The sequence below is a fragment of the Trachymyrmex septentrionalis genome, unplaced genomic scaffold (assembly GCF_001594115.1).
Source record: "Trachymyrmex septentrionalis isolate Tsep2-gDNA-1 unplaced genomic scaffold, Tsep1.0 scaffold60, whole genome shotgun sequence".
Classification (NCBI taxonomy): domain Eukaryota; kingdom Metazoa; phylum Arthropoda; class Insecta; order Hymenoptera; family Formicidae; genus Trachymyrmex; species Trachymyrmex septentrionalis.
Genome location: NW_017305779.1, coordinates 5,056,481 through 5,069,141, shown reverse-complemented (window position 1 = coordinate 5,069,141; position 12,661 = coordinate 5,056,481). Strand labels below are relative to the sequence as shown.

At 35.2% G+C, this 12,661-nt stretch overlaps 5 protein-coding genes across 13 annotated transcripts in view; 3 read left to right on the top strand and 2 right to left on the bottom strand.

The window, feature by feature from the left end:
• The window catches only part of LOC108752547 (essential MCU regulator, mitochondrial), a 3,648-nt gene extending 2,062 nt beyond the window's left edge, over positions 1 to 1,586 (bottom strand). For both annotated transcript variants that reach the window (XM_018493399.1, XM_018493398.1), the window contains exon 1: positions 1,101 to 1,586. In XM_018493399.1, coding sequence (XP_018348901.1) covers positions 1,176 to 1,454 — 279 coding nt within the window. In that variant the 5' untranslated portion in view covers positions 1,455 to 1,586 and the 3' untranslated portion in view covers positions 1,101 to 1,175. The remainder of the gene's footprint in view (positions 1 to 1,100) is intronic.
• A 314-nt stretch (positions 1,587 to 1,900) lies between these two features.
• On the top strand, positions 1,901 to 5,646 carry LOC108752643 (dnaJ homolog subfamily C member 21). 7 transcript variants are annotated; one of them, XM_018493635.1, is made up of 5 exons: positions 1,901 to 2,002; positions 2,129 to 2,383; positions 2,661 to 2,698; positions 2,791 to 2,917; positions 3,419 to 5,646. In XM_018493635.1, exon 5 carries the CDS (start codon positions 3,448 to 3,450, stop codon positions 5,374 to 5,376), a length of 1,929 nt encoding a protein of 642 aa, XP_018349137.1. In that variant the 5' UTR covers positions 1,901 to 2,002; positions 2,129 to 2,383; positions 2,661 to 2,698; positions 2,791 to 2,917; positions 3,419 to 3,447; the 3' UTR covers positions 5,377 to 5,646. The 7 variants fall into 7 exon arrangements, with proteins under 7 accessions (XP_018349137.1, XP_018349136.1, XP_018349134.1 ...); XM_018493634.1 differs by having other exon boundaries at positions 2,472 to 2,698; XM_018493632.1 differs by lacking the exon at positions 2,791 to 2,917 and having other exon boundaries at positions 3,378 to 5,646.
• A 353-nt stretch (positions 5,647 to 5,999) lies between these two features.
• Positions 6,000 to 7,008, top strand: LOC108752644 (UPF0585 protein C16orf13 homolog A). The gene is made up of 2 exons (XM_018493637.1): positions 6,000 to 6,083; positions 6,328 to 7,008. The coding sequence occupies exon 2, from the start codon at positions 6,363 to 6,365 to the stop codon at positions 6,993 to 6,995; it is 633 nt and encodes a 210-aa protein (XP_018349139.1). The 5' UTR covers positions 6,000 to 6,083; positions 6,328 to 6,362; the 3' UTR covers positions 6,996 to 7,008.
• Positions 7,009 to 7,424: 416 nt separating this feature from the next.
• Positions 7,425 to 11,644, bottom strand: LOC108752633 (ATPase WRNIP1-like). 2 transcript variants are annotated; one of them, XM_018493611.1, is made up of 6 exons: positions 11,611 to 11,644; positions 10,363 to 10,772; positions 9,989 to 10,180; positions 9,033 to 9,903; positions 7,602 to 7,823; positions 7,425 to 7,542 (listed from the first exon to the last, which is right to left on the bottom strand). In XM_018493611.1, exons 2-6 carry the CDS (start codon positions 10,648 to 10,650, stop codon positions 7,433 to 7,435), a joined length of 1,683 nt encoding a protein of 560 aa, XP_018349113.1. In that variant the 5' UTR covers positions 10,651 to 10,772; positions 11,611 to 11,644; the 3' UTR covers positions 7,425 to 7,432. The 2 variants fall into 2 exon arrangements, with proteins under 2 accessions (XP_018349113.1, XP_018349112.1); XM_018493610.1 differs by lacking the exon at positions 11,611 to 11,644 and adding an exon at positions 11,338 to 11,371.
• Positions 11,645 to 12,098: 454 nt separating this feature from the next.
• The window catches only part of LOC108752632 (protein O-mannosyltransferase 1), a 5,082-nt gene continuing 4,519 nt past the window's right edge, over positions 12,099 to 12,661 (top strand). The window contains exon 1 of the mRNA XM_018493609.1: positions 12,099 to 12,201. Coding sequence (XP_018349111.1) covers positions 12,109 to 12,201 — 93 coding nt within the window. The 5' untranslated portion in view covers positions 12,099 to 12,108. The remainder of the gene's footprint in view (positions 12,202 to 12,661) is intronic.

Sequence of the window (12,661 nt, the reverse complement as noted above, 5' to 3'; positions counted from 1 at the left end):
ACACTTCCGATCCAAATATATATATATATATACATATATATACACACCTTCTTCAGTCACACTGTTATGTATCAGGAATTAAAAAGAGGAATGGATATTATAATATTATAAGCCATAAGTGCGGTGCAAGAGCAGAGAGACGTGTAATATCGACAGTATCAGACAACGTTCTCTGAGACTACATTTTTAAATTTTACTATATAACGTATAAAACATTGTTATTTTAATATGTGAATAATCCGATAATTATTGTAACATTATTATTTTTATTTTTTAATTTTTCTAACACATTGAGAATGACCCGATCGGTGTCGAAACGTATGTATTTCTTATATATTTGGTTTTGAGTATTAAATGTTATTAATGTCAACTGACTCGTAGCCCTCCTTAATTTTTATATTTGATTTATTCGAATTGAGCCATTCTATCGATTTATATATATAAAACGTTAATTTTTTTAAACATTTTTTTCAACAATGTTTTAAGCAGAATGAAAGATGAAGAATGAAGAATTTGTGTGTACCATATATACATTTTTATATAAAAATGAATTTTTAGTGTAAAAATGAAAATAAGAGAAACAATCTCCAATGACCTTGATCTTAACGAATGTTATCTAGGATATGATCCTGAACAACATTTAAGAGGTTTTAGCCCTCGGACACCTTGCGTAATGCTAATGCCGGCGATACTATAACTTTCAAGCTTTATAACTCGAAAAGTATTTCATGAAAAAAAATTTTATTATAGTGTTTTGGAAAGCTCTCGAGATATGCTACAAGAATATGCAATAAAAAATAGGGGGTTCCTCCATTTAAAAAATTCATGTTGACCTTGACCTAACCTTGGTAGTGCTCCTATCCAAAATCCATTATTTCCACCTTCTTCCCCCGGAAAAATTTACAACGTTCATATAAAATTTTCTTAGTTTCTGAGATATTTGCTTGGGGCAATTAAAATAAAACACATGTATATTTATATTTTTTTCTATGTATGTATGTACATGTATATTTAAAAATTAAAGTATCGAATAATAATGTTTTTGCAATTTTGCACATATGATTGCTAAAATTATACTATGAATATATATGAAAAATTACCTTCGAGAGCATCAAGAGCACGTCTAATCGTTTGAGTATTTTAAATAATCACAAGGGAATGAAACTAGCTGGTCGCTAGTCGTCGTCATCGTCATCGTCGTCGTCAGAGGGAACGAAAAGATCATTCTCTTCCAGGAAGTTGGCAATGTTCTTACTGATCGTGGCACCGACTAACAAGCCGAATATCACACTGCTGACGACACCCAGGAAGCTGAACGGTGTTCTCTTCGGCTCGGGCAGGATTGCCCCGGACGGCGTAGTGATCGTCGACCGAAGAAAAGATTTCGATATCGTGTCTGTCTTCCTAAGGACAGTCCTTCCACGAAACAATAGTGTTACTTTGCTCAACAGCATCCTCTTTCCGCGAGGTTTATTTCCGATAACGATTAATCGCGCGCTTCTTATCCCGAATTTCCCGGAATTCACGAGCCGGTATTATTTAGTAAAACCATATATATAACATCCTACTATACTGCTAATGTCAATTAAGGTGGCGAAAACACTACGGTGCAGACGATATCTACAACTGAAAACACAATATGTGCATCCAGAAGTACGATTGCTCAGTGAGCTCTTGCATCTGATTGGCATATTCTGTTAGAACTAAAAATATAGACCAAACAGATACAAAAGTTCACTGAGCGCTTAGTGAGCGATCGTGCTTCTGGATGCACCTGTTGTCTGTGCCTATTGTGTTTAAGCCTTTACGCTATTCCGCTGCATGGATAGGCACCTTAAGCTTGCGCCTGCGCTCTTGCGCCGCGCCTTTACGCCTTGTCGTGACGGCCTTAATAATAATAACAATAGTAATAATAAATATAGTTATTACCGCATCATCTTCAGCAATTGTAATTTTGATTACTTTACATCGATTACGTACCAGGTGTCTAAAATCTTTCTGGGTAAGTTCCAGCTCTTTTCTTATCGACAACCAACAATAATTGGTTAGTAATTGGAATGGATAATAAAAACCGTAATTGTTATTGACACGATATTTTGATTACGCTAAAATTTTTTTTTTTTAATAGTAATAAAGCGGAAAAGAAATGCTGTGTAATTGTTTAGAACCCTCCCCTTCCTTCATCTCTGATTTTGATAAAATTTAATTTATTCGACGCGTTTCTACATGAAACAAAGGAATTTGGCCGAAAAAATGCGACACAGTCCCGCGAAGTGAGATATTAATAATGAAAATTGACTATTCAGACCGCGCCTTGGAGAGGAGCGGGAAGGGGAGAAGAATGGAACCTTCCGCAATATCACAAAATATGTACATGTACAAGGTATGTATGTGCGAAGGGTTCCTGCCTCCACCCTTCCATAAAATCAAAGTTAATTTTGTAAAATTAAATCTCGCTTTGCTTTGCCAAGTTGGAAACCCACAAACGATTCTACTTTCCACACGAGTTTACAACTTTTCATACATAGCGAGAACAGGGAAGATCTTTCACACATAACTGACAGACTTGCTAACCTAAAGTTGTCAACTTTACTCATTAATATCTCGCTTTGCAGGGCAGGTCACATTTTTTTAGGCTAAATTTTTTTCATTTCATACAGAAACGCATCGAATGAGCCTAATTTTACCAAAATCGGAGGTAAGGAATTTTAAACAATTATCGAAATGCGTAATCTTGTTGCGAAATAATTTACGAGATTGTCACCCTCGTCATTTCTCTCGATTTGATAGAGTTTGCCAAGTTGAGTCTTGAATCATCATTCATTATCAGTATTTTATGACATAATCATTGATTATATCGTCTCCGATACTTGAGAAGGAAGGCGGGAGCCATTAAGATTAGAATTGGAAATTGGAGGTATTTTAAGATATTTATATTTCCAAAAAGCACATGAATTATATTAAATAACATGAGTTTTATTGATAAAATTTAAAAAATGGATTTTAAAGTGAATAAAGAATAAGTATCTGAAAATCTGTTAAAATCTGTAACATAATTCAACAAGGGATGTTTTAAGAACGTCCAGAGGATGTTCTATGTCCTAAAGCCATCCTTCAGAGAATTGTATTGTGTAGGGAATTTAAAGAATTAAATTAGGTTGTATTCTATTTGCATTTATATATATATATATATAACATAATGAGATTTCCTAATAATATATATCTTTACCTTCATACTTTCACATCTTGTTTTATACATTTATATATTTGTATAACAAAGTGAATGTGCGCTCGTAAATCATTTCTGATCAAACTAGCTGTTGAGTTACATAAAGAAGCTGTTTGATTTCATAATTTAATAATTTAAATTCTTTTAGCGTACAGTTTGTGGTTTAAGTAAGGAAATTATGTCCAGCAGATGTATATAATCATACATACAGCAACACAATGAAGTGCCACTATGAAGTATTAGGAGTTGCAAGAGATGCCCCTGATGATGAAATAAAAAAGGCATACAGGAAGCTAGCATTGAAATGGCATCCAGACAAGAATCTCGAAAGCCCAGATGAAGCTAAAGAACAGTTCCAGCTTGTCCAGCAGGCATGGGAGATATTGAGCGACCCCCACGAACGTGCTTGGTACGACAATCATCGAGAGGCCATCCTGAAGGGTGGTATCGGAGAGGATTACAAGGATGACTCCATTAATCTTTTCCCATATTTCTCTCTCTCATGCTTCAAAGGTTATGGAGACGATGCGAAGGGTTTCTATACCATCTACAGAAACGTTTTTGAGCAATTGGCAGCGGAAGACGCTGAGTTTGCCAAAGACAGTGAGTCCGACGAAGAGGTTCCCAGCTTCGGCGACTCTCAGAGCTCATACGAAGATGTGGTAGGCGATTTCTACGCTTACTGGCAGAGTTATAGCACTAAGCGATCCTATGCTTGGCTGGATCCATACGATATACGTGAAATACGGAATCGACGCATTCTCAGAATTGCTGAGAAAGAAAACAAGAAAGTGCGCGATAAGGCGAGGCGTGAGAGGAACGAGCAAGTGCGAAATTTGGTCGCCTTCGTCCGTAAACGCGACAAGCGAGTACAAGCATACGCGGCGAAGCTGGCCGAACGCGCTCGTGAGAACTTTCGCAAGGCAGAGGAGCGAAGGAAGGCACATCTGTTGGAGAGGCAGAAACTATTGCGGGATCAGATCGAATCTGAATGGTCCAAGTTCTCGAACATGGAAGCAGAGTTGAAGAACATTGAGGCGAATCTGACGGCAGAATTTGGGACAGATGATAGGAAAGTAACAACAAGAAATAGCAATCCAGAAACGTTTTACTGTATCGCCTGTGATAAGGTTTTCCAAACGCACAAAGCCTTTACGAATCATGAGAATTCAAAAAAACATAAAGAAAATGTCAGTGCACTCAAATACGTTATACCGAACGAGGTTGAGGACGAGGACCATGAAAGCTCTCGGGAAAGCGATTCGAGTACAAAAGAAGAATCAGTTTCGCTAAATGGACCCAGGTTGGCAACAGATTCACAGATGCCCGATTTCTTGTTAAACCTTCCTTGTAGCGAGAAAGACTCAAGACGAAACGATGACGAGGATAATAGTAATATCTCTCCTGCCGAACTGATGTCGGACGATGAGGAAAATCCAGAATGTTCTCAATCGACAGTCGACAAAAAGAAGATAAACAACTATGGAGATGTCCTATTGGCTGCAGCACCAGAGATGGGCGAAAGTACATCATTTTCACCTAAAGTGGAAAATGAAGATGATGACATAACATCCGAGGATGAATTAATGTCTGATCAGGACGAAGACGACGCATTGTCGAGTCGTCAGAAGAAAAAGAAGAAGAGAAAACGTAATATTCAGAATCCTATGCTTGAACTTGCTAGTGATGACGACACGGAGAGCATTAAGGAGGAAATATGGCTGTCGAAAAAACAACGAAAAAAGTTACAACAGAGAAAAGTGGAAATAAATAAACAGTTGCGAAAGGAAGAGACGCGTAAAGAAGAGGAACAAGAAATAGAGGAAACAGAAAGTAGAGCGATGGAAGAAGCAAGTGTTATTAGCGAAAGACTAAAAACCGACAAAGCAAAGAAAAATTCTAAAAAAGAGGAACGAGAGAACAGGAGCAAAAATAAAAAGGATCCGATCGTGAATATGGATGAATTAGCTCATCGCTGTGTTTCTTGCTCATCCGAATTTCCTAGCAAAAATAAATTATTTGAGCATTTAAAAAAAACTGGACACTCCGTATATATACCAGAATTATCGAAAAATAAAAAGAGCCAAGAGAAGAAGAAAAAAGTAACATCTAAAGAAAAAGATGACTCAGATAAGAAAAAACGTTGAATCCAACTTATTAAGAAGTGTCAAATTATTATCATAATTAAATAATAAGTTTAATTTGTTATAATTGATATGAAAGATGTCTTATGTGTATGATACACACCCCCTCAGGATTCTATATAGGAATTACGTTTTTGTGTACATATCTTGTACAAAGACCTATTAAAATACTTTTAGTTTAGTTAGTGATGACCTCCAATTTCTTTAAGACAATATTATCAATTTAGATATTATCAGATCAGACGATGATTAGCAATCAAATGTAAATGTGTTTCGACAAACTGTAAGAATGAAAATTATATATCGTAAATATACAATGTAACTAATTTCATTATAATTGGTTGTGTATTATAAATATCCATTAATAAATATCAGTACCATTTATCATTAAATTAATATTGTTTTCATTCTTTATCATATCAACGTGCTATTTATTTTTTCATTCTATAATATTTTAAGTTTAACAAAATATTAATTTAATTGACTGTTTTTCCTAAGCATTAGATAATCATTTCCTAAAAAGTTTCAATGGTTAGGATTTACTGTGTGCACATCAGATTATATTTCCTAAGAAAATAAAATTATATTTTATATAATAGTATAAAGAAATATTTGCGTTTTTTCAGGATGTACAATCTCTTGCTATAGATGCTACGACTATAAGCATAATACATATAAATGAATATTATTCATTACGCTGTTAATCACAGGTGAGATGCACATTTAAAAATAACGAGCATTTACATCTTATTTGAGCTGTTTAATTTCAAAGTGGCATAAGTTAAGTCTTCAAAGTAAAATAATCGGGATATAAAGTAATATGGATATACACAAGATAAAAAAAAAATAACATGATATATTTTAATAAATTTTACGAAATCTATATACACGTCGCTTTGCAATATAACAGCAGGTAATATTATAATAACACATGCATCTACAAATTTTCTGTAGGAAGTGAAATTGTAATTTCTTCAAGGTCACACGCTATGGCTGCCAAAAAACTCATTTACCCTGCAGCGGACCGTAATAAGGATCCAATATTATCGGTTTTAAAACGGTATATCCAACCTGGCAGAAATCAGACTCTCCTGGAGATATCATCCGGTACGGGACAACACGTGGCACATTTCGCACCGCATTTTCCACAAGTTACGTTTTACCCCTCGGAATACGACCCAAAACTTCTGGATAGCATCGCTGCGTACGCGAATGGATATTCTAATATAAAAAGCCCCATTAGAATTGACATCACCACTGACTACCGGTTATGGGGTAACGGTATCTTCAAATCGAACAGTTTAGAATATATATATAATGCGAACATGATACATATTTCGCCGTACCAGTGTACTATTGGTTTATTTAACAATGCGAATCAGTTGCTGAAACCAAATGGATTACTAATAACCTATGGACCATATGCTTTTGATGGTCAAATCACTCCGCAGAGTAATGTAGATTTCAACGAGTCTTTGAAATTGCAGGATCCAAATTGGGGTTTGCGGGATGTAACAGTTTTGAAAAAATTAGCTGAAGAGAATAATATTACATTAATAGAAATCGTAGATATGCCCGCTAATAATAAAACGATAATTTGGAAAAAATGTGCTCATTTATAAATAATCGAAACTCATCAGATTTATTATATAATTGAACAAAAAATTGTCCCTAATTGTAAGCTTAAATATATATGTATAAGTTTATTTTTATTTTACAAAGTTAAAGCATAACTTTTTTTTTATCGTACAAGCGCGCGATTGTTACAAATATGTTTAATACTGCTACAATATTATATACATCCTGTATATACATCTTGTATACATACGCATATAACTATTAGTAATTAATAATAAGTAAAACTATTTTATATATACATATACATATATATGCGTATGTGCTTAAATTAACGTTTATGTTTAAAATTTTAATCCCTGAGAGATATAAGATTTTAATATAAAACTTATAAAATATAATAATAAGAATACCTTTTTGTAATAAAAAATAATACAATACAAAAACAAAATATATCTAAATTAAAGCATTTACCACAGCATTTCTAATTATCGTCGTCATCATCTTCAAAGAAATTTAAATCTTCCAATCCTTCTGGCAGGTAGCTTAATCCAGATTCATCCTTGTTCATCATATTATATCCCTTACCATACCCTAAAATAATTATTTGATTTATCAAGAGCAAAAATTGATACGAAAAATAAAATAATTACCCAAATCTTTCATGAGTCTTGTGGGGGCGTTCCTCAAATACAAAGGCACTCCTGGTTGTGGACCCTTATGCTCAGCTATCACTTTTTGAGCAGCTCTAAGTGCATCTTCCATTAACCTGGATTTTGGTGCTCTCGCTAAATATGTCGTACATTGTGCCAAGAGAACATCACACTCTGGCATTCCGATCATTTTGCAGCCGTGCATCGTATGCACTGCTATTCCTGTACACAATATTTATTATCAAATATATTTGTCAGATCTAGTAAAGCCTAAGTGTGTTTATCATAAATAATCATTCTTCAAATCTATTATACAAGGTTGCTAAGTACTTTAAAAGATTTAAGGTGATTTCTTATACTATATAAAGAAGAGTACAAATTTCCGAAGGTTTTGCTTCCACAAGGAGTGCTGGACTACTCAGGGTCCAGAGGTCATTTTATTTCTGTTTTCTTATGTATGTTTCTACGTAGAAACCGAAAATAATCATTATAATAACGCCAGACTTAAAGAAAAATTGGTACATCGAAATAAAATGAATAAAATCCTTATTCAAATCATTATAAAATAATTTCAATAATTTATTTAGGAAATTAATTCCAAATTGCATCAAATGTGAATATTCTCAATACTGTTTCCTCTATTATAAGAAATTTAGAGGAAATAGGCACAACAGAAAAGCTATCAGGGCTATGTGGTTTGGTGGTAGGATAGAAGTCTACAAGTATGGAGGAGACTAGACTTCGGTTCGAATTTCGCAGCGCCCTGATATTTTTCTTGTGTTGTCGCTTATCTCTTACACTACTCCAAGCAATGCGCAACGCTTGGAATGCGAGATGACAAATGTTATAATGAAAAATATAATCAAACATTTTATGATGCAATATTTTCATATTTGATCCAATTTAGAATTAATTTCATAAATAAATTATTGAAACATAACTGACAGAAATTGTATAGCAATGTGAATAAGGATTTTATTCATTTTATTTCGATGTACCAATTTTTCCTTAAGTCTGGCATCATTATAATAATTGTTTTCGGTTTCTATGAAAAAAAAAAAAAGAAAATATAGAAATAAAACGATTCCTAAGCAGTAGCGAAACCCTCGAAAATGTTTACTCTCTTTTCATATGACTATATGTCCAAAATGGCTCAGTTTTAAAGATACAAGACGTCATGATGAAATTTTTTCTTTAACTTTATAGACGACTCAATGATTGGCTGAAATCTGATAGCCTGCATCTTTGAAACTAAGCCGTTTCGGACATATGGTCATGTGAAGTTTTTGCCCTGAATTTATATGAGGAATCCCCTTAAATATTTTAGAGTGTATAGTAATCAGCCTGTTTACAATGATGTAATTCCAATTATTAAAAAATAAAAAATATATTTTTATGCGTGAGTTTGAAAATCGTAAATAAATGATTTACCAAGAGCTTTCGGATCAGCTAAACCAATATCTTCGCTAGCCATCCTCACCAATCTTCGCGCGATATAAACCGGATCCTCACCGCCGGCGATCATTCTAGTCAGCCAATAAAGCGAAGCATTTTCATCGCTGGCTCTGACAGACTTGTGTAATGCAGAAATCGTATCATAATGTTGGTCGCCTTTCTTGTCATACAACATATGTGTTTTCTTTAGGCTTTCCTTAATGTCGTCAAGCGTTATTATAGCTGGACCAACGTCTAAAAATTCCTTCTCATTTGGTGCTTTGCATCGTACTGCCATTTCTAGTCCTCCCAGCGCTATTCGAGCGTCACCATCACAAGTTTCAGTCAACCACTCTATTGTCGGTTCGTCTATAATGAATTTTGTATTGCAGGATGGTTCCATCTCGATGACTTTGTTTTTCTCTAGCGTGTTTTCTTCACCGATATCTTGCAAAGTACTTTCGCTTTTATTCGGAGATGCATGTATTATACCTTCCAGCGAAATTACTGCACGCTTCAAGATTGATAGCAGATTTGCGACAGATAATTTGTGCAAAACAATCACTCTGCATCGACTTAGCAATGCAGAATTTAAACTGAACGAGGGATTTTCCGTCGTGGCCCCAATCAAAGTAATGATTCCTGACTCGACGTGCGGCAGAAACACATCTTGCTGCATCTTGTTGAATCTATGTATCTCATCCATAAACACTATCGTATGCTGCGCATATTTAGCATGATTACTAGCGATACTAATGACTTCCTTTACCTCCTGGACACCGGCCATCGCAGCAGAGAGCTTAACGTATCTTAGCTTGCGACTAGCATCATTTTTACACATATGCGCGATGACATTAGCCAAAGACGTCTGCAAAAAAGAGAAAGAAACTAAATATATGTTCCAATATACATATCACATATACACAGAAAATTCCAAGGACACGCAATAATACTTTGCCACATCCAGGTGGACCCCAGAGAATCATATTAGGTATTTCGCCTTTTTGCAAGAGTTCGGAGAGTATGGTGCGAGGTCCAAGGATATGTTTTTGGCCTACAAAGTTTAATAGCGATGTAGGTCTCATTTGTTCTGCAAGGGGTACATCCCGTCCGTTTCCACGCAACTTTTTGCATTCATTTTCTGTCTATAAAAGTTGATTTTTTTATATTACATATAAGAATCTCTCTATTGCAACGCAGAAAAATTTGATTAAGAATGTTATAAAATGCAAAGTTGAGCATTATAGTTTTGTATGTCATTTACATGTGATTGTGTAAATTTATTTCATTACACTATAATTATTATAGTTTTAGAATAAAAAATTACACTTTTCTGTGGCGCATCTTTAGCATCTTCTTCATCTCTGAAAGAATCTCCCCTTTGAGAAGAAAACTGGTCCAAAGAACTCTTCCTTTTAACAAATATTTGATTAGTTTTTTTTGCACTTGTTGGCTTTAGTTTGCTTCTTATACTCCTTGGGCTGGAGTCTTTAAACATTATATTTTCATCCTTTGTAGGTTCATTCAGGAATAAACACTTGCTGGCATGAGACTCGATAATAGAAGACGCGAATTCCTTGGCACATATCGGACATAATACTTTATCAGTATTCATATTTATAAAATAATGATAATCTTCCTTCTTTGTATTCAATAATGGCTACAATGATATAGATATAATAATAAACAATGAAGGTAAATTCTGTAAATCCCTCTTGACACAGAACAGTTGAAAGGCTGAAATATAAAGACAATATAATTAATAAGATTCAAAAAATGTAAACATAAAAATTATATAATTAATATAATATAATTAATTGAATGCGATAGTCGATCGCAATCTCTCGTTATTTTTAGAAAATCGAGAATTCTGTTTTATATATATATATATACATATATATATAATTTTTGGAAAAATACATTTGTTCGACTGAGTTATTTTCTTTCCACGTGTCGTTTTTATTCCGTTACAAAAGCATTGGTCATAGCGAACGGCATAGTTATTAAAGATTTCAATCACATATTTCAAGAGTACGAATAAGGAAAAAGGAACGAGACAACGAGACCGACATGTAAATAAAGTACGATCGCGCGAATTCTATATCACTGTCAACAGTGTCATGTATTAATATTGCCGTCACCCACACACGTGATGTAAAGAGATTTTTACAACACGATCGTCATGGCCTGGTTCCACCAATATAAAATTAATTTTAGTTTAACTTATTGTTTATCTTTTTCAGATTCTTAGAATTCTTAAAAGAAAAAGAGTAAAATAAACCAAGATTAAAGTTAATCTTACATCGTTGGAACGTTCACCGGACTTTGTTTTTTTATCCTGCACTATATAGACTGAACTAGAATCCTCTTTCTTGCTTTCTTACAAATATCAAATATATATCTATTTCACTTTAAGTTCCAAAAGTGTACATTAGTTCAAAATATATTAAACAGACCTAACATAATCGTCGAGAGAGCCACTTGAAAGAAACCACGTTTAGTTGGCGTCACGCCGTCACTATTACAGGATTGCGTGAGATAAGTGAATTTAAATGATGGAAAGGAATAAACGTACCGACAAAAGCAGAATTTTACCGCGCGATGCGCAGAACCATCACTGGACGGAATCGTCGGAGACGGTACCGTTATATCAAACTCGTGCTAACCTAAGTAACGGGGGAGTGTGCGTGGAATTTGGAAAACCACCTTGATCGCGCAAAATCTTGATCAAGCACGGCCAAGCGAAGCGAGGCCGTCCCGAAACTCCCGGAAACGTGTCCCGGAAGAGCGTCTCGTAAGGAACTCTGGAGAGAAAGTCGGCCAGTCACGACCTCGGAGGTCCAGCCGCTAACGTCAAGTAGCGTCCAGCTGTGTCAAGCGGCGCTAACGTGAGCGGCGGGAGGTCAGATTTTATGAATTATCTTTTAAACGACAGATTTTGCATCTCATTTCCTGCTGGGAGTCTCCGAAAAACGTGCCCCTAGTTGCGACTAGTTTTTATCTCTCGCCTCGTCTGTTGGAAAGAGATCCGACGTTCTCTTTCTCTCCGGATTTGTTACGTGGATCTTGGGCGATGGAAGTTCGGCGCAGACGAGCGAGACCACAGGATAGCAAGCACGACGCCGACGCAACGACGGATCAGTCGAGGACGGTTCAGAGGAATGAGGTAAGCCGCGACTTTTAAATACGATTTTCTTGGCGGATGTAGATCATGCAGATGGAAGATCTACTAGGAAATACAGAGAATTATATGCGGAAATATCTCTGCGGCGTTTCTGAATCACTCCGAGTGAACAGTACAATAATTTTTTTAATTTGTGCGAAACTAGGAGCATTTCGGATCGAGCAAAATCTATTAAAAAATCTCTTATATATCGTATATATATATATATACATATATGTATATATAGAGCTCAGATTATCCTCCGACCGACATTTAACCGATTTAAGCCGACCGTAAGCGAAATGGTTGAAATTTATTTCGCTTATGGACTTACTCTACGCCCTATTACATCCCCAGTTACAAATGATTGATCAATCTCAACTATTTCTGGCTGGGCTGGAAAACCAGCTTACTCCCGACGTGTCTACAGCCTCTATTGCTACTGTTCATTGTGGACAATTGT

Coding starts and splice junctions, on each gene's coding strand:
- LOC108752643 (XM_018493636.1), top strand. CDS start 3,448: ATGAAGTGCCACTATGAAGTATTAGGAGTTGCAAGAGATGCCCCTGAT.
- LOC108752644 (XM_018493637.1), top strand. CDS start 6,363: ATGGCTGCCAAAAAACTCATTTACCCTGCAGCGGACCGTAATAAGGAT.
- LOC108752633 (XM_018493611.1), bottom strand. CDS start 10,650: ATGAATACTGATAAAGTATTATGTCCGATATGTGCCAAGGAATTCGCG. Junction 9,904..9,988: donor GTCCACCTGGATGTGGCAAA/GTATTATTGCGT, acceptor TCTTTTTTGCAG/ACGTCTTTGGCTAATGTCAT. Junction 7,824..9,032: donor AGCTGATCCGAAAGCTCTTG/GTAAATCATTTA, acceptor TATTGTGTACAG/GAATAGCAGTGCATACGATG.